The following is a 25401-nucleotide window of genomic DNA, read 5'->3' as shown; positions in this document are numbered from 1 at the left end:
TATGTATGTATATTATTATTATTATTATTATGTCTTGGATTCTCATTTCAAATTCAAATTCTTTAATTTCTCCTACGGGGGATTAATAAAGGTATATCTTATCTTATCTTATTTTTACAATGTTTTAATAATTTGAGCTGACAATGACCTATAATAATCTATAATATCTATAATATAGATATTTTTCTTTTTCACTTAAAGTACTGTATATTCACACTCCCCCAAACACATAAGGTGTTACTTTTAATGATGTCACATCTATTGTATTTGGGCGGTCCCTTCAGCTTTATGTGTCTTAACTACAGTATATAAAAGGCTGTGTCCTAAACTACCATTATTCTTTGTATGTGGCCAGAAAGGACAACTACTGTCATATATTTAGCCGTTAAAATATTTAACATTACTGATCTGGGGCTTTACTAAAACCTGGGCCAGCAATGGCAATGCCGGCTGCAAAGCTTCTTGTGTTTCTGTCTCTCATTTGGGGCAAACCTGGTTCAACTGCTGCTCTGAATAACTGTGTTTTCTTAGGGGAAAAGGAGAAAAACAGTCTGTATGAAGATGGAGATGTAGTTATAGGTGGTTTATTCCCTCTACACTACAGCCCTGTGTCTTCTCTTCCAACATACAAAACTAAACCAACAGCTAATATGTATAAATAGTAAGCGACTGCTATAATACTGCAATAATGTTTGATTGTAGTACAATGTTTTCCTTTTATTGAATTTGTGTTCATGGTAATTTAATATGTATATATTTGTGGTGTATGATGAACTGCTTTTCACTTCTGCATAGTTTCAGCTCTCGTGCCTTGCGCTGGATGCAGACCATGACTTTTGCAATCGGAGAGATCAACCAGCGCAGTGACCTCCTGCCACAGCTCAAGCTGGGTTTCCACATTCGTGACAGCTGTAATGACATACCGGTATCTCTGAGAGCATCTTTGCTGTTGGTGAACGGCCAGCCAGAGAGAGACTCCAGAGGTCCAGAAAGTAAAAATTATTTAAATTTAAGTTGTGCTGCTGTACAAAGTACTGTCTCCCCAGTAATCATAGGAGATGCTGCCTCTGGGGTGTCTATGGCTCTGCTGAGAAGCTTGGGTTCTTTCCATATCCCCCTGGTGAGATTGGTTTATTGTCTGACCACTTTTGTTGTGATAATCTTAATATGTGTTTGGCACGTTAAATTAATAAAATAATGTATTTTACAATTTGTTCATATTATTGAAACAGAGTTACAAATTGTTTCTTGAAAAGGACACCCCCATTTCAGCTTTCTGATAATGCATTTTTCAGATTATCCAATTTTTTTATTTTAAGACTCAACCCCAATTTATCCTTTAATTCATTTGAAAAATGTACTGGTACATGGTTTTCACTGGATAGAGATTCAAGACTAAATATTAAATTGATGCTGTTGATTGGACTCAAGTATACAGGGATTTGTTTGAAAATGTACCAGGTTTATACTTATGGGGTAAAAATGACAAAATTATATTTTCAGAACTTTGAACATAAAATATTATAGTACACATAGAAAAATCAGTATTAAATCAACTTCCATTTTTACAATTTGGTTAGCTTTTTATGTCATGTACATGGAAAATTCTGCTCCATTGAATGTTTGTAAAGACGACAGTATTGTCTGGTGAAATTTGATGCTCGTTCACAGCCTTTTCAATGAACCAAATTGTGCAGAAGGTTAACTATTGTTTGCTATTATACCAGGTGAGCTATTTCGCATCCTGCAGCTGTCTGAGTAACCAAAGGGAGTTCCCCACATTCATGCGCACCATGCCCAGTGACGCCTTCCAGATAAAAGCCCTGGCCCACCTGGTTAGTTATTTTGGCTGGACCTGGGTGGGAGTCATTGGGGTGGAATCTGATTATGCTCGCTTTGCCATCCAGCTCTTCCTGGAGGAGTCAGTGAAGTATGGCGTGTGTGCTGCCTACACTCACTTCTACCCTGTAGTCCTGAGTAAGCAGGCTCTAGATGAGCTTCTGGATGTAATTCAGGTACCTAATGGTCAATATGACATTTTCCATACACACTGCAGGTAGACAAAAAAAAAAAAGAAAACATGAACACCTGCAATAAATACTACCTTTGTAGTACCAATACCACATTTTGATCCGATTGGTCTGCTTACCCATAAGTAACAAACAAGAAAAAGAAAATGTGACCTAAATTTCTTAATATGAAATGAATTAAATCTGAAAAATTATAGTTCAGTGATTGACATATTAGGAGCATTGAATGAGTAATAATTCAATACAACTCAACAGACAACAAAAATAAACCAATTTGCATTAACATTATGTAAATTAAACATGCAAATGGTTTAAACTGAAATATGGTTTTAGTCACTAAAAATATATTCTTATCTCAGAAACACTGTCCTTTGCTGCTTTAGCTTTGATTGATGTTCAGTTGCAGTTTTTGTATCAGAATACAATTAAAGATTATCATATCATCAATAAGACGTTTAAGTTCACAAAGTAGTACTATTGCAACACTATGTCCATAAAAATTACATTGTTAAATTAAAGTTAATTTAACACCTCTCTGACACAATTTCTTAACTTAATTTTAAGCATTTTAAACTGATACATTGACAATGCATTATCATTTAACACATATAGGTTATTTGCTTTTTTTATTTATTTTTGCACAATCATATATATGTGGCTTGCTCATATACAGTATAGTCATTTGTGCATTATCATAGGTACTTGAACGTGAATCATATTTCATATAGAGGAGGCCCAACAGCCCATCACTTTATTAAAGTTTTAAAACTGTTCAAAATTTCATCAAATATTAACTTTATCTACATTTCTGCTGTTTAGATGGCATCCTCAAAAGTCATCATTAATTTTTCTAGTGAGTCAGAGATGCAGGGCATTTTGAGAGAGGTCCGGCGTCGGAATATAATTGGTCTTCAGTGGATCGCCAGTGAGGCTTGGGCCACTGCCAAATCACTCTGGGAAAAGTTTGGAGATCTCCTGACAGGAACACTGGGATTTGCCATCCGAAGAGCTGATGTGATTCCAGGCCTGCAACAACACCTCACTAGTCTCAGACCAACCAATATTTATGAATCAGCTTTCTTGGCAGAATTTTGGGAAGAGACGTTTAACTGTCGATTGAATGGGTCAGTGAACAGCCACTCTCATGGAGATAACAACTACATCGACAGATTGCCATGTAAAGGGACGGAGGATTTAAGTGATGTTTACTCTCCTTATTCTGATGTGACACAGCTAAGAGTGTCTTATAATGTCTACAAGGCAGTATATCTGGTGGCCCATGCATTGCAAGATATGAATAACTGCATAGTTGGCCAGGGGCCTTTCCTTAAAGGCACCTGCGCAGACCCAAAGCATTTTAAACCTTGGCAGGTGAGACTAAAAGATTAAAATATTATTTGTAAGTAAAAACAACATTCACCGCAGTTAGTGTTTCGATAACTTGTTCTCCTTCTTCCCTTAGCTTGTTCACTACATGAAGCACACAAATTTTTCTGCACTGGGGGAGAAAGTCAACTTTGATCAAAACGGTGACCCCATTGCTTATTATGATCTCTTGAACTGGCAAAGGAGGCCTGACGGCTCACTACATTTGGAAAAAGTAGGTTTCTATGATGCCTCATCGCCTGCTGGACGCAGCCTGGTCATAAATGACTCAGTGATTCAGTGGCCTGTTGGGAAGCAGGTGTGTTCTCTTCAAACAGGCTTACGACCATGTTCACCTCTTAGACTGTTATATGTATTGTTGATCAACACATCAGCTAATTTGTTCTTATTAGTTTGCAATATACTTTATTGTTAAACAAGCGGAACAAAAGACCATCCTTTAAGTGTAACCTACTCAAACTGAAATCAATTACGTATGAATGTGGCAACCATAAACCCCATTAACACTTACAATTAAGTGCAGTTACCAAATTTGTATAATATCTGTGGTCATGATAGAGTTTTTACATTACATTACAAATTTTCTTTACAAATGTAATTAATGAATGTATTAATTCAATTCTTATTTAATTTGTAATACAGCTCCTAAGTTCATAAGAATCTCCAAAATATAGTTCAGATTACATCTTAAAAAGGCCATAATTATGTTTACAAGAATACATATGTTTTTACTATTATGTATTTGGGGATTGTTGAATGTTACAGTGGTACATCTGACACAGACATGGGCATGAGTTCTCTTTTGATCATCTGGTGATTCAAATCAATTATTAATAATTAATTATTAATTATTACAAGATAACATATCACAATAATGAGAAGTTCACAGAACTGCAACTTTTAGTTGCTTTTGCTGAATTTGGTTTGCATACTTTCACCTTTTAGTCTGTATGTAGAATAGAGGCTGCAGTGACCAGAAAAAGAAAAGCACAGAAAAGCTGGTGAATATTGATGAAATCAGTGTGTTTCTGAGTGGCTGAACTGTGCCTCTCAGGCTTCCCGGTCTGTATGCAGTGACAGTTGTCCTCCAGGTTTTCGCATCGCCAGGAGAAAAGGGGAACCCATCTGCTGTTTCGACTGTATCCCCTGTGCTGAGGGAGAAGTTAGTAATAAGACTGGTGTGTTATGTTATGTCTTTTATCACACTTTCTCCTGTTAGCCAAATATAAACTGAGCTGCTTGTATGGCCTCTCTAAACTATGAAAATATCTTCTCTGTCCATCTCCAGATTCTTTAGAATGCTCCCGCTGCTCGAAGGACACATGGCCCAATAAAGTCAGAGATCTCTGCACCCCAAAGACTATTGAGTTCCTGTCTTACCATGAGTTAATTGGTATTGTGCTGTGTGTTGTATCCATCCTTGGAGCTTGTATTTCCCTCTCCATTCTCGCCATATTCTTTACATGCAAAGACACTCCACTGGTTCGAGCCAACAACATGGAATTGAGCTTCCTTCTCTTGGTTTTTCTTGCTGTCTGTTTTCTTGTTGGCCTGTTGTTCATTGGTGAGCCTTCAGACTGGCTTTGCCGCATCAGGTACCCAGCATTTGGGATCAGTTTTGCCCTTTGCATTTCATGCCTCCTGGCCAAGACAGCTGTGGTCCTGATGGCCTTTAGGTCCACACTGCCAGGAAGTAATGTTATGAAGTGGTTTGGACCCAACCAGCAGAGAGCTAGTGTTCTTTTAGGAACAGCTGTCCAGGTAGGAACACTTTCCATAAGTCAACTTTAAAAATAAGTTTTTCAACTGTGTCAATTAAAAATGAACAAGCTGTTTTTCCCTCTCTTCAGGTAATAATCTGTCTTGTCTGGCTGCTCACCAGTCCACCTCATGCCAACAACAACACAGATTACCACAGTGCTATCATCATCATTGAGTGTGCTACTGGTTCAGTGGTTGGCTTCTGGTGTGTTCTTGGATACATCGGCATCCTGGCTTGCACGTGCCTTCTTATGGCATTTTTGGCTCGGAAGTTGCCAGATAATTTTAACGAGGCAAAGTTCATCACATTCAGCATGCTGATATTCTTTGCAGTATGGATTACTTTTATTCCAGTTTATGTGAGCACAGCTGGGAAATACACAGTGGCTGTCCATATTTTTGCTATTTTAGCATCAGCTTTTGGTCTCCTTTTTTGCATTTTTGCTCCAAAGTGCTATATCATAATTCTGAAACCAGAAAAAAACAGCAAGAAAAACATGATGCAAAGATGAAAATGAATTATATCTGTTGATAAATTCACTAAACTATTAATTGAAATACAATAAAGCAGATCTTTTTGAGTTTCCTTTATACAATTTTTTCTAGTGATGCAACTATTGATTGTTGGTCTATGTTACAAATAAAAAGGTAGTATATTTATATAAATATAATTTGAGGGATTCTAAGAATCGCTACCTGAGCGTGATTGAGGGGTTTGCGTGTCCCTGTGACCCTGAGAGCTATGTTAACAGAGACCACAGCTCCTGGTAAGGTCCCCCTAGGCAAAGTCCCAGGGGAGTGGCTAGAATAGGAGTGATTTACAGACCCCATATGAATCGGCCCCTTCAAGAATCACTACCTCACCATGGTGGAGGGGTTGGCGTGTCTCTGGGACCCTGGGAGCTGTGTTCCTACTAAATCCTGGTAGGATCTCCCAAGACAAATTGGTCACTGGGAAGACAAAAAAATGCATAGACCATGATTATATGAATAAAAAACAACAACAAAAAACAAGTTGCTGCGACACCTTGCCTAGAACAGAGAAACTGGGGCCTCTTTCTGGAACCAGTCCGGGGACGTAGCCCCACCAGCCCATGGGGCTTAGTCGTGCATAGCCCAAAAGAACTACATGCCGCAGCCCTGTGGGCCCACCACACCTCTGCAAAGCCCTAGGTCTGGAAACAAACTCCCAGAGAGGGGCTTGTCTCTCTCCTTTTCTGGAGTTTCCAAGTTCAGAGAGGTGCATGGAATGGAACGGAGCTTTCAGTGGATCACCACTGTTTGTGAGTTGGATCAGATGACAGGACCTCAGGACCTGGTAAACCCAAATGTGTAATGAGGGAGAACTAGAAATTTCTGACTGAGGCCCCCGTCTGTGAGTTCTTCAATGGATTGTTCACATAGGAAGCTTGAGCAGCATGCGGCATCTACGTCGTGTACCAGCTGCATCTGACCTACCTGCAGTGTTCACACCAAGAGTGTGCTGTGGTGCTGCTGCTGCTAGCCCTATGTTTCCACATACATGGAAAATAAAAACTTTCAGGTCACTTAATTTAAATTCCCATAAATATATGTAGTTTAAATGTAAATGTTAAGAGTGATAACCAGAAAGCATGTGTGGTTTGTTTACCGAGGAGTATACTAGTGTACACCAGTACGCACATTCTCACCACCTGTGGATTCTTATACCTGCATGGAAAGTGGCGTAAGTGGCCAAATTTATAAACCATACGTACACTTTTCATGGACATTGTTGGGCTATCTTGGCTGACATGCCTCTTCCGTGTTGCATGGAGGTCGAGGACAGTGCCGATGGTATGACAGCAATGGTGGTTCCCATTTTTAAGAAATGGGACCGCAGGGTGCTCCAGTTACTGAAGTATCACAGTGCTCACCCTCTCTGGCGAAGTTCCAGGGTGCTGAAAAGGAGGCTCCAACCAAGTGTTGCAGTTGAGTATGAAGTAGTCGAGATGAGAGTCAGCAAGTGGTTGAATGTTTGCAATCTGAAATCTCACCACTAGATGCCACAAAATCACACACTTGTCCTAAAAAAATATATTAAGGATGAGAAGAGGGGGAGAAGAGAAAATACCATCAAAAATGTTCAACAGTGAACAGAAGTCAGTTTCTAAACTATGTTCGGAAATATAACACATTATGTAGAAATGTAAGGCACACCAAGAGTTGGAAGTAGACTTGGGAGTTGGAAAAATATGTTGTAAGCTCTATATGCATTTTTCTTTTTTCAAAATAAAACACAAACAAACACTTTTTTAAACTTTTTTTTATTGGTGAATGTATTCTGTACAAAACAATTGTTTGTTGTTGCATGTAGCATGTTTGTGCTACTGAATAGTACTACATTATTATATTTAAGTCTGTTAAATGCATACATTTAATTCAAAAAGTGTGTCCCCAAGCAATTATGATTTATGAACAAAACATGTTCTCATCAAAACACACACACACACACACATATAAATGGTCAAATTATAATAATAAATAATATCAAATAATAATTTCCAGCCATGGATTTTGCACACCAAAACAGTTCTTGTAATCTTTAATGTAATATTATGTATAGAACATTTATTAATTCAATATTAGCCATGCAGGCTCTGTATAATATAAAAAGCTACAAAATCTTGCAATACTCGCACACTACTACTTCAAAAGTATATTATAGAATAGATAACATCATATTTAAAAATGAAGAAATCATATTTTTTTATTGAAATTATTTCCCATTACATGTTTTTTGGTATTTTTTTCTGGCTTGATCAATATTATATAACATTTAGGTGCAAAAATGCTAAGTAATAAGCCAAATGCTGAAGACAATATTGCAAATATTTCCACAGCTACAGTGAACTTTCCAGGAGAGCTGACATATGCTGGAATGAAAGTAATCCAGACAGCACAGAATATCAGCATGCTGAATGTGATAAACTTGGCTTCATTAAAGTTATCAGGCAACTTTCTTGCTAGAAATGCCAGGACCAAACATATTATAGCAAGGAGCCCTATGTACCCCAGTACTGCATAGAAAGCAGCCTCAGAGCCTGTGTTACATTCCAACACTATCTTCATATTGCTGTATTTGAAAACCATGTTTGGGAACGGTGGGTTTAACTTAAGCCACAACACACATATCATTATCTGAACCAAAGTGCAGGAGCATACTATGATCCTCTGCTGTGCAGGACCAAACTTTCCTGCAAGTTTGTTGCCAGGAAATGTGGCTTTAAAAGCTGTAACAACAACGATAGTTTTTCCCAGGACACAGGAAATACAAAGTGCAAATGTCACACCAAAAGCTGTGTGGCGCAGCATGCATGTCCAGACAGTGGGTTTGCCGATGAACGTGAGGGGACAGAGAAAACACAAAAAAAGAGAAAATAACAGGAAACAGCTCAGCTCAGAGTTGCTGGCCTTTATCACAGGAGTTTCTCTGTAGTGGATAAAAATCATCATTGTGGCAAGCGACAGGGAAGCCCCTAGCAGGGATACAACTGTGAGAGCTATTCCCATCGGCTCGTGATATGCCAGGAACTCGGTTGTTCTAGGAATGCACTCGTCTTTCCTTTCATTGGACCAGTATTCCTGTGGACAGGGTGTGCAGTCGGCTGCACCTTTTGAACATGGATGGGGAGAATCAGTTGATCAATCTCTGGATGTTTAATTTGCAGGACATTTAATAATACTTAAGTAAAACAATACAAAGCAAGAAAGTCAAATATGTAACACACAATATTTTAAACATTAAATATATATTGCAAAGACTAAATATATCATGTATGATCATGTATGCTTGTTTACTATGGCATTACATGCTTTTGATACCTGTTGAGTTGGCTATAGTTCCATCAGCACATGGGATACAGTCAAAACAGCAGGTGGGTCTTCCCTTTATTTGAGCTTTCCTGGTTCCTACTGGACAAACATTAGAGCACACCGATATCGGAACCTGAGAAAACAATGTAACAAAGCGCAGCTAAATTCAGTTGATCTAATGTTCCAGCAGAAGACATCGCTCAAAATCTATGAGATGATTGTGTGAAAAAACATCTTTATAATTACCATTTTCCCTGTCCTCCACACAATGTCTTCCTCCTTGATGCTAAGCTTATGATCACCGTTAGCAGCAGAGGAAAATTGACCCAGTGTGACATGCTGTACCTGCCCATCTATCAGCTGCCAGTTTATAATATCATAAGAAGCAGGAGGATCACCATTGACATCAAAAAACACATCATCCCCAAACTGATTCCGAAAATTCACACTTTGTAGATGATCAGTGACCTGAAAAATGGAACAGATTATTTGTTAGATATTTCGGTAACACTTTATAATGAGTACACACTATTAAGCATTAGTTAAGCATGAATAAGTACTGAATTCATCATTTATAACGCATGAATACACATTAGTATGTAGTTTATAAACACAGTTAAAAATGTTTTGTTCATCATTGATAAGCACATTAGTTATGGATTAGTAAATACTGAATTCATCATTTATAAAGCATGATTCTGCTGTAAATAGTCATTACTATGTGGTTTATAATCACAGGTATAAATGTTTTACTCTCCATTGTACTGTACATTTCTGCATGCACTTGCACATCCAATATTCAGACATGTATTAATGATTAGTGACTGTGTTAGCAGATGTTCTATAAAACCCACAACAAATTCATTTTCTAATGATGGCCTATAAACAGTGATTAATGCAGGAATTCACAGTTACAAAGCACTTACTACTCGTTAATTAAGTATTTTACGCGAGCTTATCTAAAGTGAGCACTATCTATGGCTTATTAAGCATTTACAAATGAGATATAAAGGCTGACAATGCCTCGAGACTCACAAAATGTTCAGTTATCTTAACAGACGAAGGACAGACACAACACAAAGGGACATAGAACATATTGTATTGATATTTACTGCAACTTCCCAACATATTGTATGAAGACGAACAAGGGTGGTTTATGAAGACATGCTATTGTTGTGATCTTCTCTGTTTGGGACGTGTACGTTGAGCTCCCGCTCTCAGCACGTCATCAACGTGATGACGTGCTGAGAGCGGGATGTTACGTCATATTTACGTTAACTCTCAGAAGTTTCTGACAGTGCAGCCAAGGGGAGCATGGAGAAGCACATTGGAGTCTGTGGCCGTCAGCGGCTCTAGTGGAGAGTATGTGTCTTTGTTTGGTAGCACACATTATGGTTGAAAGATAACGTTAGCTTGTCACTTGACACTAACGTTACTAACGTTACTACCGTTACCGACCCGCCCGCGGTGGCTAAGCCGACCCGCCGCTGCTAGGCACTCACCTCTCCCGGCTAGACGAGACTAGGCTAGGTCGGCTTAGCCACCGCGGGCGGGTCGGTAACGTTGGTAACGTTACTAACATAATGTTAGTAACGTGAGTAACGTGAGTCAGGGAGCGCGGGCAAACACCTGCAGCTGCTGACAAGCTAACGTTATCTTTCAACCATAATGTGTGCTGAATTTGTTGTGGGTTTTATAGAACATCTGCTAACACAGTCACTAATCATTAATACATGTCTGAATAGTGGATGTGCAAGTGCATGCAGAAATGTACAGTACAATGGAGAGTAAAACATTTAACTGTGATTATAAACCACATAGTAATGACTATTTACAGCAGAATCATGCTTTATAAATGATGAATTCAGTATTTACTAATCCATAACTAATGTGCTTATCAATGATGAACAAAACATTTTTAACTGTGTTTATAAACTACATACTAATGTGTATTCATGCGTTATAAATGATGAATTCAGTATTTATTCATGCTTAACTAATGCTTAATAGTGTGTACTCATTATAAAGTGTTACCGATATTTCTAAGAGTTCATATTAACATTATAACTTCTATGCAGATACATTCATTGTTTACAGACAGTTGGAGGTGTTGGGGATTTTATGTTAATATTTCTCACCTGTTTGGGCTGCATTTCAGATATATCCAAACATGGCCTCAAAGTGTTTTCTCCAACTGGTTGGCAGAATACCAGCTGATGCAGGGCATGTGCTATAGCATAAACTGCTTTATACACATTATAGGACACTCTGAGCTGTGTGATATTGAAGAAGACATCCTGGGAATTCATTAATGTCTCATTGCCTGTGCATATTTCATTCATTGCCTCAGTACTTGTGTCTTCCCCAGGTGAAACTGGTTTGCAACCCACCATGATCTCCCAGAAATCCCTCACAAAGGCTGCATTTGGCTCTGCATATGGGCTAATACTTGTAAGAAATGCTTTTAGATTTGGAATTGCCATCTTCTGCACCACAAAGCCTAAGGCTCCACCAAAAGCTTGGTAGATTTCAGGGGTGGAAGGTCGAGTTGCTGTTATCCAGGCCTCGCTGGCAATCCACTGAATTCCTGTAATATTCTGTTTCACAATCTCTTTCATCAAAGGGTAAAAGTCACCCTCTGGAACAAAAGCAAGAATGACTTTGGCAGTTGAATACTTAATCATTTCCACAACATCCAGAATTTTATCCGTAGTGTACGTACGCAAAACTGTCCCGACAAATTCAATACAAACCCCAAGCTTTCTAACCTCTTCAGTAAAAGCCAGGATCCCATTCCGCCCGTAGTCATTGTCTGACTGTATGGCCCCAATCCACTGCCAGCCAAAATGTTTGACTAATGCTGCCAAAGCTTTTGCCTGGAAATAGTCGCTGGGGATTGTTCGAAAAAATGTAGGATATTTAGCTCTGTCACTCAGGCAGGCACATGTTGAGAAGTAACTAACCTATAAAACAAACATCAACACAAAGGTAAAAAACACTTTAAAACAAGCACTACAAAAGCATCACTTATCACAGAAAACTATAATGCAATTAATTCTTACTATTGGCACTTGAAATGGTCCAAGAGTTCCAGCCACAGCTAAAGACTGAGATGATCCTGACTCTGCTATGAGAGCAGATATAGCTGGAGGACAAGGGGAAGTCAACTCTATCTCCTCTGGTCTACTAGCCAGTGTTAGTGCAGCACGTAAAGTATTTGTTGGAGATGCACAAGAGTTAAGGATCCTATAGCCAAGGGATATGTTTGGCAGGAGAGCAGGATCTTTGTTGATTTCTTCAATTGCAAATATCATCACTTGGGTCCACCGAAAAGCTCGCAGGTCAAATCTAAAATGGCAATTGTTTGTAATTGAAATATGATTTAAGATTACAAAGCTGCTGCTATACATGTACATACAATGGCAAATGTGTAAGAGAAGAGCAGAAGAACATGTATGAAGTATGGAAAAGTCAGATTAAAACTTACCCTGCACACTTCACTCCAGGTGGCTCACTCTCGAACGTAAAAGTGCCACTTATCTCCTTGTTTAAAACTGGGAAAATCCCCCCGATCATTATGTCTCCCTGCTTGAACAAACTTGGCATGTTAAACCTACCAAACAGTTCACAGCCAGAAACTGTGTTCAGATACAGAACAAATAGTGATAAGGTAACAGCTCTCTCCAGTTTAGTCATGATTGCTTGGCATTTTCAAAGGAAATAAGGACACAGCTCTTATAACAACAGCCTCAGATGCAGGTACTGTAGATGTGCTGTCTTCATAAAAGGTTGATTTATTTCCCACAGGGCAGAGCAATCCGAGATTGGTAGGAGTAGTGCAACAGGGAAGGGTGATTGCTATATTCAGGACATACAATACCTAGGGGAGACTGGGGTAAGATGAGCCATTTTTCATATTTAGGATCACTACATTAAGGCAATCATAGTTTTGTCGCTAACTAATATATCTGCATATATTTCAGGATGTTGTGCATCCCTTCAAACAAACAGAATGAGTGTAAACATAACTGTTTCGATGATATAGCATGTCCAAAAAAAGTGGCTCAACTTACCCCGTGTATGGGGTAAGTTGAGCATAGGAGCGGGGTAAGTTGAGCCGTATCCCGTTTTTGGATACACTTATTAAGTGTATTTTGGCTGTAGCCACCGGCTCAACTTACCCCTGGCCAAATGGCACCAGAGCTACCATTTTGACTTTATTAGTCCCCACAGCTAAAATGGTGCACTTTTATGCAAAGTTTATGACCTCATGTTGTAGCTAATAGATACCATAATTGATGTATAAAACAAATTCAAAATTATCTATTTTGGTCTAAACACAATTCTCTTGAAACTTATGATAGACTAAATTCCCTTTCAAGAGTGAAAAATGTTTTTTTTAGAAATAAATATCTAACCACTTTACCCATGTGGTTCTTACATTCACAGACTCCGTGAAATGATGCCTTCCTCCTAAATATTTGGTCACATGATCAATGTTTTTTACCATTTCCTAGCAACAAGGGGTGGCTCAACTTGCCCTTTGGCTCAACTCACCCCAGTCTCCCCTACACTAATGTGCACTCACACTCACAATATAGAGTCAGGTCCACACAAAATGTAAATTTGGTTTGCTTACTGACATACCACACATTAGTTAAATGGCAGCAATCCACTGTGCATAGTTACGTTTCTAAAATACTTTGGTAATGTGCTTTGGTCTTCATAATGAAGAAAAGAAGTACCTTAGGAGAGACATTTCTGAAGGCTATTAAATTAATGCAGGGCTGAGAAAGCTTTCAGAAGGAGGTAAATACTGCAGCATTAGTAAAAACAGAGCATAGGGATATTTTTTGTGTGTTTCAAGGATAAAACTTCATACGCTACTTTAAAAAAGAAAGTTGGAAAAGAGGCTATAATAAGCACAAGTGAACAGGAATGGTTTAGTGACATAAACAACAGGACCACCTTAAACGAGTATTCCTGTGTGAGCTTAATTTGATGTTTGTGTGTTTTCTAACTCCAGAGAATGAATGGCCCTAAAAAAGCCTGGATGTGACCTCTGCAGCTCTTTGAATCCTCTCCATGTACAGCTTCTACAGCTGCTCACATCATGTTTTCATTTCCACAGCCATTGTACAGCCTATAGCCCACACTCCCTTCTGGTCATTCAACCTGCATACACAGTGTAACGTGTTGCCACATCACTGATAAATAATTACAGGTGAAGTTTTTGCAACATAACACTAATAAAACATTATATTTCCTATAACATTGCATACATATTTTAGGCACAGTCACACTCCTATAACAGGGTCACCTTCTTTTGAAAATTCCAGGAACCCTGTCTGCCCGATCCCTTTGCATGTTTGGTTCTCTGACTTTGTCCTTGCCAGAAGAATAAATAAGGTAATAGTGATCCAACCCATCATTAGCCAAGCATTCGCTGAATTAATTCTGACCTTGCTTTTTCAACCATAAGTGAAACGTCACCAGTGAGCAGTCAATAATTATTTTGTTTGACACTCGTCACTACACTTGTGAGAAATGTATACTGCTTTTTGGCATGTAGAACAAAGAAGGCCTGATTTAAGAGAATCAACTCAAGTATTTTTAAGGTAGTGAAGTACTAAATGCATTTTGAGGAAATGCTGTACTAGTCATTAGACTTAGTCACTCAGAAAAGGCTGGCTCAAGATCTCTACACTCTTAACCTTAAACATTTCATTTCTGGAGTCGAAGTTGTATAAGATCACTTTTTTAATTTAAACATACATTAAATAACAAATATAAGTATTTGTCACTAGTATAACTACTATCTCTATTAGTAATGTAATTGTTTCTAATGTATTTAACTATATTATTTTGAGATTGTATTAAATACATTGTTTAAAAAAAATTGTCCAACTTGTTTGGAAGAGGAATATAAACACTTAACAATATCTGCTATATCCTTGTAAACAACTGGACACATTCAGACATGCATTACTGGATGCAAGCCTCCAAAACCTAAACTTGACTGGAGGAGGACAGATGAACTGTATCAAACTATACTACTATTTGTTCACTGTGGCCCAATATGAGAAGTAACTGAAAATGCAGAATGCACATCATTTCCAAAAAAATTAAAGTAATGCTGAGGCTCAAAATAAGTGTGGACAGGCTACCATATGTCTTCACTAGTGAGTACATTTTGCTTTTTTGTCAGATGATTCTGAATGAAAAGCATTTCAATTTATCTATTGGTCTTTATTCACATTATTGTAAAATCAGTCAGCAGGGCTCTCCTCAAGACTTTTTATGACTCTGTGGTTGTTTCAGCCATCTTCTATGCTGTGGTCTGCTGGAGAGGGGGCAGTACGGACAGGGACAGGAAGAGACTCAATAAACTGATCAGGAGAGCGAGCTCTGTCCTGGACTGTCCTCTGGACTCCATTGAGAAAGTGACATCCATCATGGACAACACCTCTCACCCCCTACATGACACTGTGGGGTCCCTGAGTAGCTCCTTCAGCAGGAGACTGTTACACCCACAGTGTAAGAAGGAGAGGTTCCGAAGGTCTTTCATCCCTGCCGCTGTCAGACCCAACACAACACAACACCTGATCAATGTTGTAGTTTCTGTTTTTCAAATTACCACCATACCATAGCTTTACCACTTAACCATAGTTTTTTTTTTTTATATCTGTATTTATTTATTTCACGTAATTGCTGCTGTGACAATGGAATTTCCCCGTTGTGGGATTAATAAAGTAATACAAACAAACAAATTGTTATTAAAACATTTTCTCATTTGATTTATTTAATTTGCCTATTGCCACTGAAATTAATCAGTATGTATGGAGTCTGGAATGTGTCAAAATTATGATTTTATTGTGTGCATTACAATTTATGTTTTGTGATTGCATTTAATCTAAATATGGTTCCCTTTTATCTTACAACATGCAGCTTCATTAACGTTTAGGGACAACTGGTTATATATATTTCTGTTTTTTTTTATTAAACCAGTTGCTAAACAGAAACTTTAAATGTTTAACATTTAAACTTTTAAACATTTGCAACAAATAAAACTTATCAAGTCAAATTTCCTGCAACCCTATATATGAAATGCTTAACAAAGCAACACTGTGAGCTGCTGTTCATTGTTCATTCTTCTTCATTGTTAAGAGGCCATCCTTTGTAGAACAAAGCATAATCTTAGCACACTATAGAGGGTAGCTCAGTATTGATTAATTTATTTGATTCTTTCTTTCTATGTGTATATATTTATTTAAAATTATTAGTGGGATATGACCATTTTATAAGACATTAATACAAATAAAAACAAGTGTCCATACAAGTGTTCCTTGCTGTCAGAAATTGTGTAAAATGGTGGTAGGGCTAATAAAGATTTAGCCTTATTACATTCAACTGTCATTGACTTCAATAACTAGAATGTTTATTATGGTAGTGTCAGGTAAGTGTAATTATGCCCAAAGTTAAATATTCACAAAGAGCACCATCTCCTCAGCCATGGGGGGGGGGGATGCAACTGTTTGAATGAGACCACAAAGTTAAAATGCTTTTGTTGGATAAACTGGGTTGGTAAAGCTGCATGTTTAGAGGGTGGGAATGAAGGAAAAACAGAACATTATAGGTTCAATGATCTTTGTATCTACATTTTTCACAATTTTCGCATCATATTGAACATTTCATACAGTATGGCAGGTTTAGGAAGTCTAAATTAACCTGCTGATCTTAATAATAAGTACATACTTTGTTGGTACCCTTGAATTGTGTAGACAGGTTATGAGTTGCAAATTTAAAAGGACATTCAAAAAATTCAGTTTCATCAGGATGGATTGTAACAAACTGGGAAGTGAGATAAACACACAGAATAAAGTAGCCAGTAGCTCTATCTTCCCTAGCACAGCCCAGTACCTTAGTGTTGATCCTACAGTATCATTAGCAAGTATGACGTCAAACCAGTGTTTTACATTGTTATTTGGAAAAGGAGGATTGAAAGTCAACCAGATAAACAACACAGTAACAGGCAGAGCCCTAAATTGCTGCTGTGTTGTACAAAACAATTTCATGACAGTATGAGCAGCCCTGCAGGCAATTAACACATGTACAGTACTTTCCAGAGTGTAAGAGAGGCAGATGACAAAAGAGATCCCGACAGCTATCCGGGACAACTCAGTGGGCTCATGGATGGATGAAAAACATCGTAGTGTCATGGTAAAAAGCATTACCATTGTGGAATTACTGCCATGAGCAGGATGGACTCTGTTTGGGGATATTTTTATTCTTGTCATGTAGATTCCAAGCAGTAACGCAGCTGCCAGAAAAAATCTTGCAACCCATCTGCTGGTGTCCATAGGCTGCACACTCTTCATCCTGCCTGTGTAATCCATAAATTGAATGCCATCATAAAATAATGTTTTAGATTATTATGTAACTTTTTCAGGATATTAAAGCATGTTTTTCTTTAAGTATACAATCTTTGTTTTTACTATTACCTGTTTGTGTTAGAAAGGCTTCTTTTGGACAGTGTGGTAGATAAAACTTAGATGGCATCTGTCAACAAAATAAATTAGTTACTACAGACACATTACAAATTCATGCAAATACATTTGGGTGACAGTATAATATATATGTGATATACATCTTCTATACCATTTTTACTGTGGTAACTGCTTCATGGTGATATTGTATTTACAGAATAAAGTATTTGCATATTTGCACTGCATATACATTTACAAAAAAGGAAAGATATCTACAGCTATGTCTATGGATAATTTCTCATTTAAGCTTCTAATAAATTACTATATCACAGTATATTCCTGTATCACAATATAGGCTACAATTTTACATACTTTGATATCAGGGACGAGCCCTGCTGACACTGTGAAACACACTACTGTTAAGAGACTGAGGCAGAATTGAGACACTGCACATATATAGTGTAGGTATACATACAAACCTGCACATAGTAGATCCTGACAAAAGCCCTGTTTGATTCTTCTGAAGACATCGGCCTAACTTTGCTCTCAGACAGGTTAAAGATGAATTCTGGAAATGCAGGTGCAAAGTTTCTGCACAAAAAGCCTTGCAGGATTTTCATCTCAAGGTGGAATGCCTTGCAGATACAGATACAATCCACTGTTTTCCAGTGGTCCACTAGAACATGGGTAATGATGTGGGAGCTCTGATCCATAGACCTCAGAACAGCTGAAGGACGGATACTTCTATGATTATCAGTTTTTATCTACATGAAGGAAAATGACACATAATGTAATTAATACATTTCATAATAAATTAGCATGAGCAGAAAAACACTTTCCAAACAAGAATCGCAATCAGTGTCAAGTACACTGCTCTAAATAGAAATTTAATTTAATTTGATGAATACGATTGCTCTTAACCTCTACATCTGGTGCTCACCTCTATTATGAGTAGGAGACGTCCGGTCCTAGATAGGAAATACACCAAATACTGCCAGAATTGACACTTGCAGACAGGAATGCTTTGCTTCTCTCTATTCACAGTCTCCTTCACTCTTTGCAAGAGATTCACAGAGCCATTATAGAGGATGCAATTTAAAGTCAAACCAGCAAATAGGGTATAGTCTTTTATGATCCTGTCCTGTGTGAACTTCCTCTCTAAGGCAACTTTCATTCCAGGAGCTCTAAACAGACAAATAGAAAAAAGAACAACTTGCAAACATCAGTTCTTGATCACATTAAGTAGCAAAGTATCACATATCCATAACCCTTAACTTCTGTCATACATTGCATTAATCATCCAACTGCTTGTCATTTGTTGCCAAACAAAAACTAAACTGGCATTTAAAAGGCCACAACATTGTGAACTATGGGTAAAGCAACATCTTCAGATCCAACAGTGCAACCTGGAAACCATAAAACCCAACTGGGAGACTGTTACTTTGTAATTTCACAGTAAATTGACTTCAAATTGTAAATGACTCATAAAAGCTCCTCTAGAGATTGTCTAATTGTCTTTTGAGGGGTCTCTCAATGTGGTGTTTAGGCCCCCATAATTCAAGCTGGTTCCCCACTGAGGAAATCATTAAATTACAGGCTAATTGCTGATGAATCTGTGGGAAAACACACAGGTCCTTGACAAAAAAGCAAGTAATGAGCAAGAAGTAGAGGAAAGGGAGAAAACATTAAACATTGTAATGTATCAACAATTTACTCACCTCTCACATGTCACTGTCACTTTTGTTTTGTCATGTATAACACCGTTTTTATATGATGCATTTGAGCTGATGCCCTTTTTTTCTTCATCGTGCCCATACTGACTGATCTCAGCACACTGGTCTAGTCTGACCCATGTGCCAGATGACACCATCCAAGTGAACAGTGTTAAGAAGACAAATGTGACTGTTGTCATCTCAGAGTCTCGCCTTTGGCACCATCAGGTTTCTTGCATCGATGTGTTTTATAGCTTCCTCTCTGCTACTCAGGTGTAGGAGGCAACTCAGTTGGCTATCCTCAGAGGTACATGGAAATATTTGTTTTTTGCATAAGACCTGAAGGATGTCAGGCATGAAGAATAAATGTGACAAGAATACACATGGGCCCTGTTTCCAAGGTAATAACAGTCAATCTTCTAGGTTCCGAGTGTTTGCTGAGGCTGATTTGGATAAAGCCATTATGTTGTTGCTGTTGATTCTGTGAACCAGCACTAAATTGCGAGTGCATGTGTATGACTGTTAAGTGCACATAAACACTGAATACATTTTAATCACTTAATTGTCATGTAAGCTTAACATGTGTGTCATAATTTATGAGACTGTGGTAACTCAAGTTAATTGGTTAACTATCAGGTAATGATTACATGTATGAAAAGGACAATATTAATGAATCGTTCTGTCTGTCACTACCACATGGCCGAGTAGACAGCTAGCCATTTGGAGCTAGGTCAGGGGTGTTGTCTTGCTAATACACACAAACACTGGGAGCAGATTAATTACATTTCCAGTTTCTGCTCATATGAGCTGGATGATAAAATTATTAGAATATAATTTTACATTTAGGAACAATTTCATGGGCTACCTGAGTAAAATCAGATTATTGAAAAACCACTATGACTAGTTAAATCTTTGCTTATAATCACAAGCATAACATATCACTTTAATTTTAATTGTAATACAATCCACAAACATGCATGAATTAAGTGCTTGAATAGTTGGACATGTTAAGACATTTGTAGTTGGGCCATATGCAACAAAACGTTTTGGGCTACACTTTGGTGTGGCAAAAACTCCTGCACCCTTGAGGACATAGGCACATGAAACATCATACAGACCTGATGTCTGTTTATATATAAATATATTATATCATATCAGAATTATAGCTTGTGTTTTTTCAGATTTGTGGAGAAAAATAAATTAACATTAAAATAAATTTACCATAGTCTTGAAGAAAATGTCTTTCCCTTTTACCTAATAATAATAAGTCAATAAAAAGATGCAGAACGCATAGCATGTTTGGTTTCAGTGAATTTTTATTAAAGCTTAGATTGAAAACCAACAAAATGGTGAGGTCAAATTTTCCATTTCAGAATTTATTTTGAGAATAATATTCAGAATAATATTTTGTTTATTTTCCTGAAAAGTTATATCATTTATTATTTAAATTTAACTTTTTTGATAAGGAGGGAACTGGTTCAGGATTTATTATAATGATATACATGTAGTTACATACATTACCTTACACGTGCACTAGTGTGAAACAGAAATAAGAAATATATGTTGGTGAGTGGGGATGCTCAAATAGTTATGCAATTAAAATCAGTAATGTATTAATTATGTATTATTACTTTCAAAAATTATGTAAAACATTTCAGGAAGATGGTATATTCCTTTACTATGTTAGAACTTTAATAGGCACTGAATAATTCATTAACAACACAATTCGGAGAAAAAGAAAAAAAAAAGGAATTCCAACAATGTAAAATTAACAATGAATATCTTTTGTTTTGCCCATCATATGCTTTTTGGTATTTTGTTCTGGCCTCAGTAAAATAATAAAGCATTTGGGGATGAAAATGCAGAAAAGAAGTCCATAACTGGAGGCCAGAATGGCAAATATCTCTACAGCTACAGTGAACTTCCCAGGAGAGCTGACGTATGCTGGTATAAATGTGATCCAGACTGCACAGAATATCAGCATGCTGAAGGTGATAAATTTGGCTTCATTAAAATTATCAGGTAACCTTCGAGCCAGAAAAGCGAGAACAAAACACAAGACAGCAAGGAGTCCTATGTATCCCAACACGGCCCAGAACCCTACAGGTGATCCCAGGGCGCACTCAAGAATAATCTTCTCCATGTAATGGTTCATATTTTTGAAGGGAAAGGGTGGGTTGATTGTCAGCCAAAGTATGCAAATCAAAACCTGTATGAGAGTGAAAGCCAGGACACTGAGCCTCTGCTGTACAGGCCCAAACCATTTCATCATATTAGTGCCTGGAAGTGTTGCTTTAAAGGCCATTAAGACTACTATTGTTTTCCCCAGAACACAAGAGATACAGAGGACAAAGGTGATGCCGAATGCGGTGTGTCGCAGCATGCAGGACCACTCAGAGGGCCGGCCGATGAAGGTCAGAGAACACAGGAAACACAGAGTCAACGAGAAGAGCAGCAGGAAGCTCAGCTCAGAGTTGTTGGCCCTGACAATAGGAGTTTCCCGGAAATGAAAGAACACTAATGCTATCATAGTTGTCAAAATTACCCCCATCAAACAAAAAAATGTTAAAATGATCCCCATGATCTCTTCATAAGACAGAAATTCAATCTCCTTTAAGATGCATGTGTCTCCTCTGGTATTCGGCCAATAATCAATGGGACATTTGAGGCACTCCAAAGAGTCTGTTTTTGAAAGAGACAAACACATTAATCAGGTCCAATGCAAGTTAAGAGGGTAAAGCACATTCTAGATACATTTAAAATCTGATTAAAACCTGTAATGTTGCTGATTTCTCCTTCTGCACATGGGATACAGTCATAACAGCAAACAGGTTTTCTTTTTTGCAGGACTTTGCGTTTTCCTGAGGGACATCTCTCACTGCACACTGACACAGGCACCTGGTGCATGAATATGTGGATGAGCTGTATGTGATCTACAATGTGTTCACTTCTTAGTATTGATGTTCACATGAATTTCATGAAGAAACAAATAAAGATGTTAACCAGAACGTTATTGTCTGGGATTATGACATGTTATGCAGTATGGAATTGTGACTAACAACCCAGAAATGTGAGAACAAAGTAATATGAATATATACCGAATGACTTCCTCCTCCCCACATTATCTTCATGCCATTCATTATAAATGGACGCTCACCAGGCAAAGTGGCATCAAAAAAACCAACTGTGGCAACAAGCATGGTCTCTGAGGTTAAATGTTGTAAATTTACAAGTTCATATCTTGCAGGTGAATCTCCATTCTGGTCAAAAGTCACTCTTTCACCCTGACTTGTTGTGAAGTTGATATTCTGCAAATAATGTAGTACCTGTAGAGAAGAGGATGGACATTTCCTTTGTTATCTCATGTTATTTGGTATGGTATATGAACAAATTATTATGATTATAAAAACAATAACCATTTTCTTTTCGTTTCTCACCTGCCATGGTTGAATGTATTTAGTGTCAGCACAGCTCCCATTGTAGAAGGGACTCTTCCCCTCTTCACATGTGACCAGGTTGTGGAGAGCATGGGCCACTGCATAAACCGACTTGTAAACATTATTAGTGAATCTCAGATCAGAAACATCTGTAAAATATGATTCAATGTTCTGCAAGCTCTCAGAGCCGCTGCATGGCTTTCTTTGTGTGTTTGCGGTTTCATTCAGAGCACAGTCAAACATGTCTTCCCAGAAATCTCTGACAAACTGACTGTCAGGAAACTGTGAGGGATGGAGCTGCCTCAAGTGCTTCTCCAATCCGGGGATCTTAGTTTGGCTGACAGCGAAGCCCAGGGAGCCCACAAGGAGGCTACGTCCCTCACTGTCAGTCAGTGAGTGATCTGTGATCCAGGCATCACTGCCAACCCACTGCAGTCCTGTAATGTTCTGTTTGTAGAACTCAGTAGCCAGCACTTTAACTTCTCTGTGGGACATGAAGGCCACAATGACTTTAGAGGTGGAGTGCTTCACAATTTCAACTAATTCTGTTAACTCATGACGAGGACCTGATTGTTCAAATGACTGGTAATACTCAATGCACACTCCCTCTTCTTGTGCAGCTTGTATAAATGTGGTGATCCCGTTGATACCATAGCTGTTTTTGTTACTTATTGCCCCCACCCAGGACCAGCCGAAATGCTTGATTAGCTTTGCCAGGGCTCTGCTCTGGTGGAGGTCACTAGGAATAGTTCGGAAGAAGGATGGAAACTCCTCTCTGTTGCTGAGACAAGCACAAGTTGCAAAGTGGCTGAGCTGTGCAAAAGAAATTTAAAGAGAATTCTGTTCATTACACGTTAATCATCTTGAAAACATCACATATATTACAACATCACATATAACTTATAATAAGTGAATCAAGAGGAATCTTGACTCAAAAGACATGATTTACAAAACTGCTTTTACATGGCCTCTTTAATATTTATTTTTTTATGTACACACAAGTAAAGTAACATATTTACCACTGGTATCTGGAACCTTCCTATAATCCGAGAAAATCCCACTGTGGGAGCAGAGCCAGAGTGGCCTAGTACAGCCTGTGCAGTGTCAGTGGTTGTACAGTTCCTCTCATCTATGATTTCCCTCTGCCCACTGGCTAAGACTATAGCAGACTTAATAATGTTTGTCATTCCACAGGAATTGTATATCTTGTAGCCCAATGTGTGGTTGGGGAGAATAGCAGGATTTAGATTTATTTCCTCAATTGCAAAGATCATGGTCTGGGCAAATTTGAATTCTCTTACATTGATGCTGGGAAAAAGATGACATTTTTTAAATTACTGGTCATTTGATTTGCAATATAATTAGTTTTTTTAAACAGGAAAGCACATAACAGGACAAAATCAAAAACACATACTTACAGCAGGCACTTTGGAGGTTCAGGTAAGGTTTGAAAGGTGGGCTTGCTGCCTCTGTACCCAGTACGAAAGGTGAAAATGCCACCTAAGTTGAAATCTCTAGACTTGGTCATTTCCGGTGGTTGTGCCCTGCCCTGCAGCCAACACACAGACTCTCCCCTCTTGATCAGAAGAGCCAGGAGGACCAGCTTGAGCAGTGGCATTGTTTCGCTCTGCAAGCTGGTCTTTTTAACTCTACCCCATGTGGCGGTCTTTATACCCTGCCCAGGCCTTTTCAGCCTAGTTCATATCCTTTCTCATGTCTGCGGATCTGCTGCTTTAGGCAAATGAGGCATGTGCCCCCAGGGGAAAGAGAAAAGGGGTGTCCACTATGCACAAAATGTTGTTTATTTGCCTTATTATTTCATTAGTGTGTTGAAATCAGATATGGAGCAGCTTCTGTGGATGGATTCTTTTGGGTCATAATTTTTCAGTAAATCGCAGCCATATGGTGTTAGAAAACTTTAAAGATTTGTCATATTTTACACATTAAAGATGATCTCTCTGAGCAGTATGTAATTAAATTCTGTACTGCTAATTAAAGTTTTATTTTAATAAAAAATCCTATCAGTCAAAACATATGAGTGATGAGTGAGTGCAGACCTCATACCACAAATGTTTTTTAAATACAGATCTTTTAAAATGTCTTTTTCTTTGACACAGCGGTCATGTTTCTGTGCTGTTTGTGTGTTTGTTACTTAGAAGGATGTCTCAATTTGAGCAGAATCTTATAGGCAATGAATCCCAAGTCATATATGTGCTGTTTTTCCATGATTGACTATCAGTGTTTGAATTTTGATGCCCACCCAGATCCAGATGCAGATTAAACATTTTTCTTCTCTGAATTTAGTGGATTGTGAAGTCTTTTGCAGGTATTACATTTTTATTTGTATAGCGCCAATTGTTGTTGAGGTATGCTCTCTTTAAGTTTTTGATCACATTTCCACTACATACTGTAAATAATGAAATAAAACAAATGTATAAATGTCAGACCACATAAGCATTAGTTTGTGGCCAAACAGTGTTGTATGCTCCTTGCTCCAACAAGAGAAGTGGAGAGCCAAAATGATCTAAAATCAATTAATGATTAATACGATTGTACTGCTTCGGTCAGCCAACCTGTTCACAAAAAACAACAACCTGTAACTGTAAAATGATGTGTAACACTAAGCTGTGTAATTGTTTTGCTTATTATCTAAAGTAATGTTATGTAGGAAAAGGGGAAAACTCCAATTTGAATTTAAAACAATCAGAATATACAGGTCATATGCTGTGGTGCATTTGTTGGGCCTATAACTTCT

General features: G+C 38.0%; 4 protein-coding genes and 1 long non-coding RNA gene across 7 annotated transcripts in view; 2 read left to right on the top strand and 3 right to left on the bottom strand.

Moving 5' to 3' along the window:
* LOC127362522 (uncharacterized) overlaps positions 1-25401 on the top strand; it is an 87506-nt gene that overhangs the window by 36427 nt on the left and 25678 nt on the right. The window lies entirely within an intron of this gene.
* LOC127362492 (extracellular calcium-sensing receptor-like) lies at positions 357-5761 on the top strand. 2 transcript variants are annotated; one of them, XM_051398266.1, is made up of 8 exons: positions 357-661; positions 796-1120; positions 1728-2015; positions 2850-3401; positions 3493-3714; positions 4471-4594; positions 4705-5177; positions 5267-5761. In XM_051398266.1, the coding sequence occupies exons 1-8, from the start codon at positions 438-440 to the stop codon at positions 5687-5689; spliced, it is 2631 nt and encodes an 876-aa protein (XP_051254226.1). In that variant the 5' UTR covers positions 357-437; the 3' UTR covers positions 5690-5761. The 2 variants fall into 2 exon arrangements, with proteins under 2 accessions (XP_051254226.1, XP_051254227.1); XM_051398267.1 differs by lacking the exons at positions 4471-4594; positions 5267-5761 and having other exon boundaries at positions 4705-4797.
* Positions 7481-12845, bottom strand: LOC127362513 (extracellular calcium-sensing receptor-like). Of its 2 annotated transcripts, XM_051398297.1 has the most exons (6): positions 12499-12773; positions 12074-12359; positions 11150-11974; positions 9258-9479; positions 9021-9144; positions 7481-8809 (listed from the first exon to the last, which is right to left on the bottom strand). In XM_051398297.1, exons 1-6 carry the CDS (start codon positions 12705-12707, stop codon positions 7896-7898), a joined length of 2580 nt encoding a protein of 859 aa, XP_051254257.1. In that variant the 5' UTR covers positions 12708-12773; the 3' UTR covers positions 7481-7895. The 2 variants fall into 2 exon arrangements, with proteins under 2 accessions (XP_051254257.1, XP_051254258.1); XM_051398298.1 differs by lacking the exon at positions 7481-8809 and having other exon boundaries at positions 9022-9110; positions 12499-12845.
* On the bottom strand, positions 15246-19417 carry LOC127362519 (uncharacterized). The gene is made up of 5 exons (XM_051398304.1): positions 19216-19417; positions 18438-18681; positions 17977-18261; positions 17513-17570; positions 15246-17394 (listed from the first exon to the last, which is right to left on the bottom strand). The coding sequence occupies exons 1-5, from the start codon at positions 19407-19409 to the stop codon at positions 16730-16732; spliced, it is 1446 nt and encodes a 481-aa protein (XP_051254264.1). The 5' UTR covers positions 19410-19417; the 3' UTR covers positions 15246-16729.
* LOC127362514 (extracellular calcium-sensing receptor-like) lies at positions 20515-24284 on the bottom strand. The gene is made up of 6 exons (XM_051398299.1): positions 24065-24284; positions 23666-23954; positions 22647-23459; positions 22308-22535; positions 21984-22107; positions 20515-21891 (listed from the first exon to the last, which is right to left on the bottom strand). Exons 1-6 carry the CDS (start codon positions 24262-24264, stop codon positions 20978-20980), a joined length of 2568 nt encoding a protein of 855 aa, XP_051254259.1. The 5' UTR covers positions 24265-24284; the 3' UTR covers positions 20515-20977.

This window comes from Dicentrarchus labrax, unplaced genomic scaffold (genome assembly GCF_905237075.1).
Source record: "Dicentrarchus labrax unplaced genomic scaffold, dlabrax2021, whole genome shotgun sequence".
Lineage (NCBI taxonomy): Eukaryota > Metazoa > Chordata > Actinopteri > Moronidae > Dicentrarchus > Dicentrarchus labrax.
This window is presented reverse-complemented; position numbering and strand designations above follow the sequence as displayed.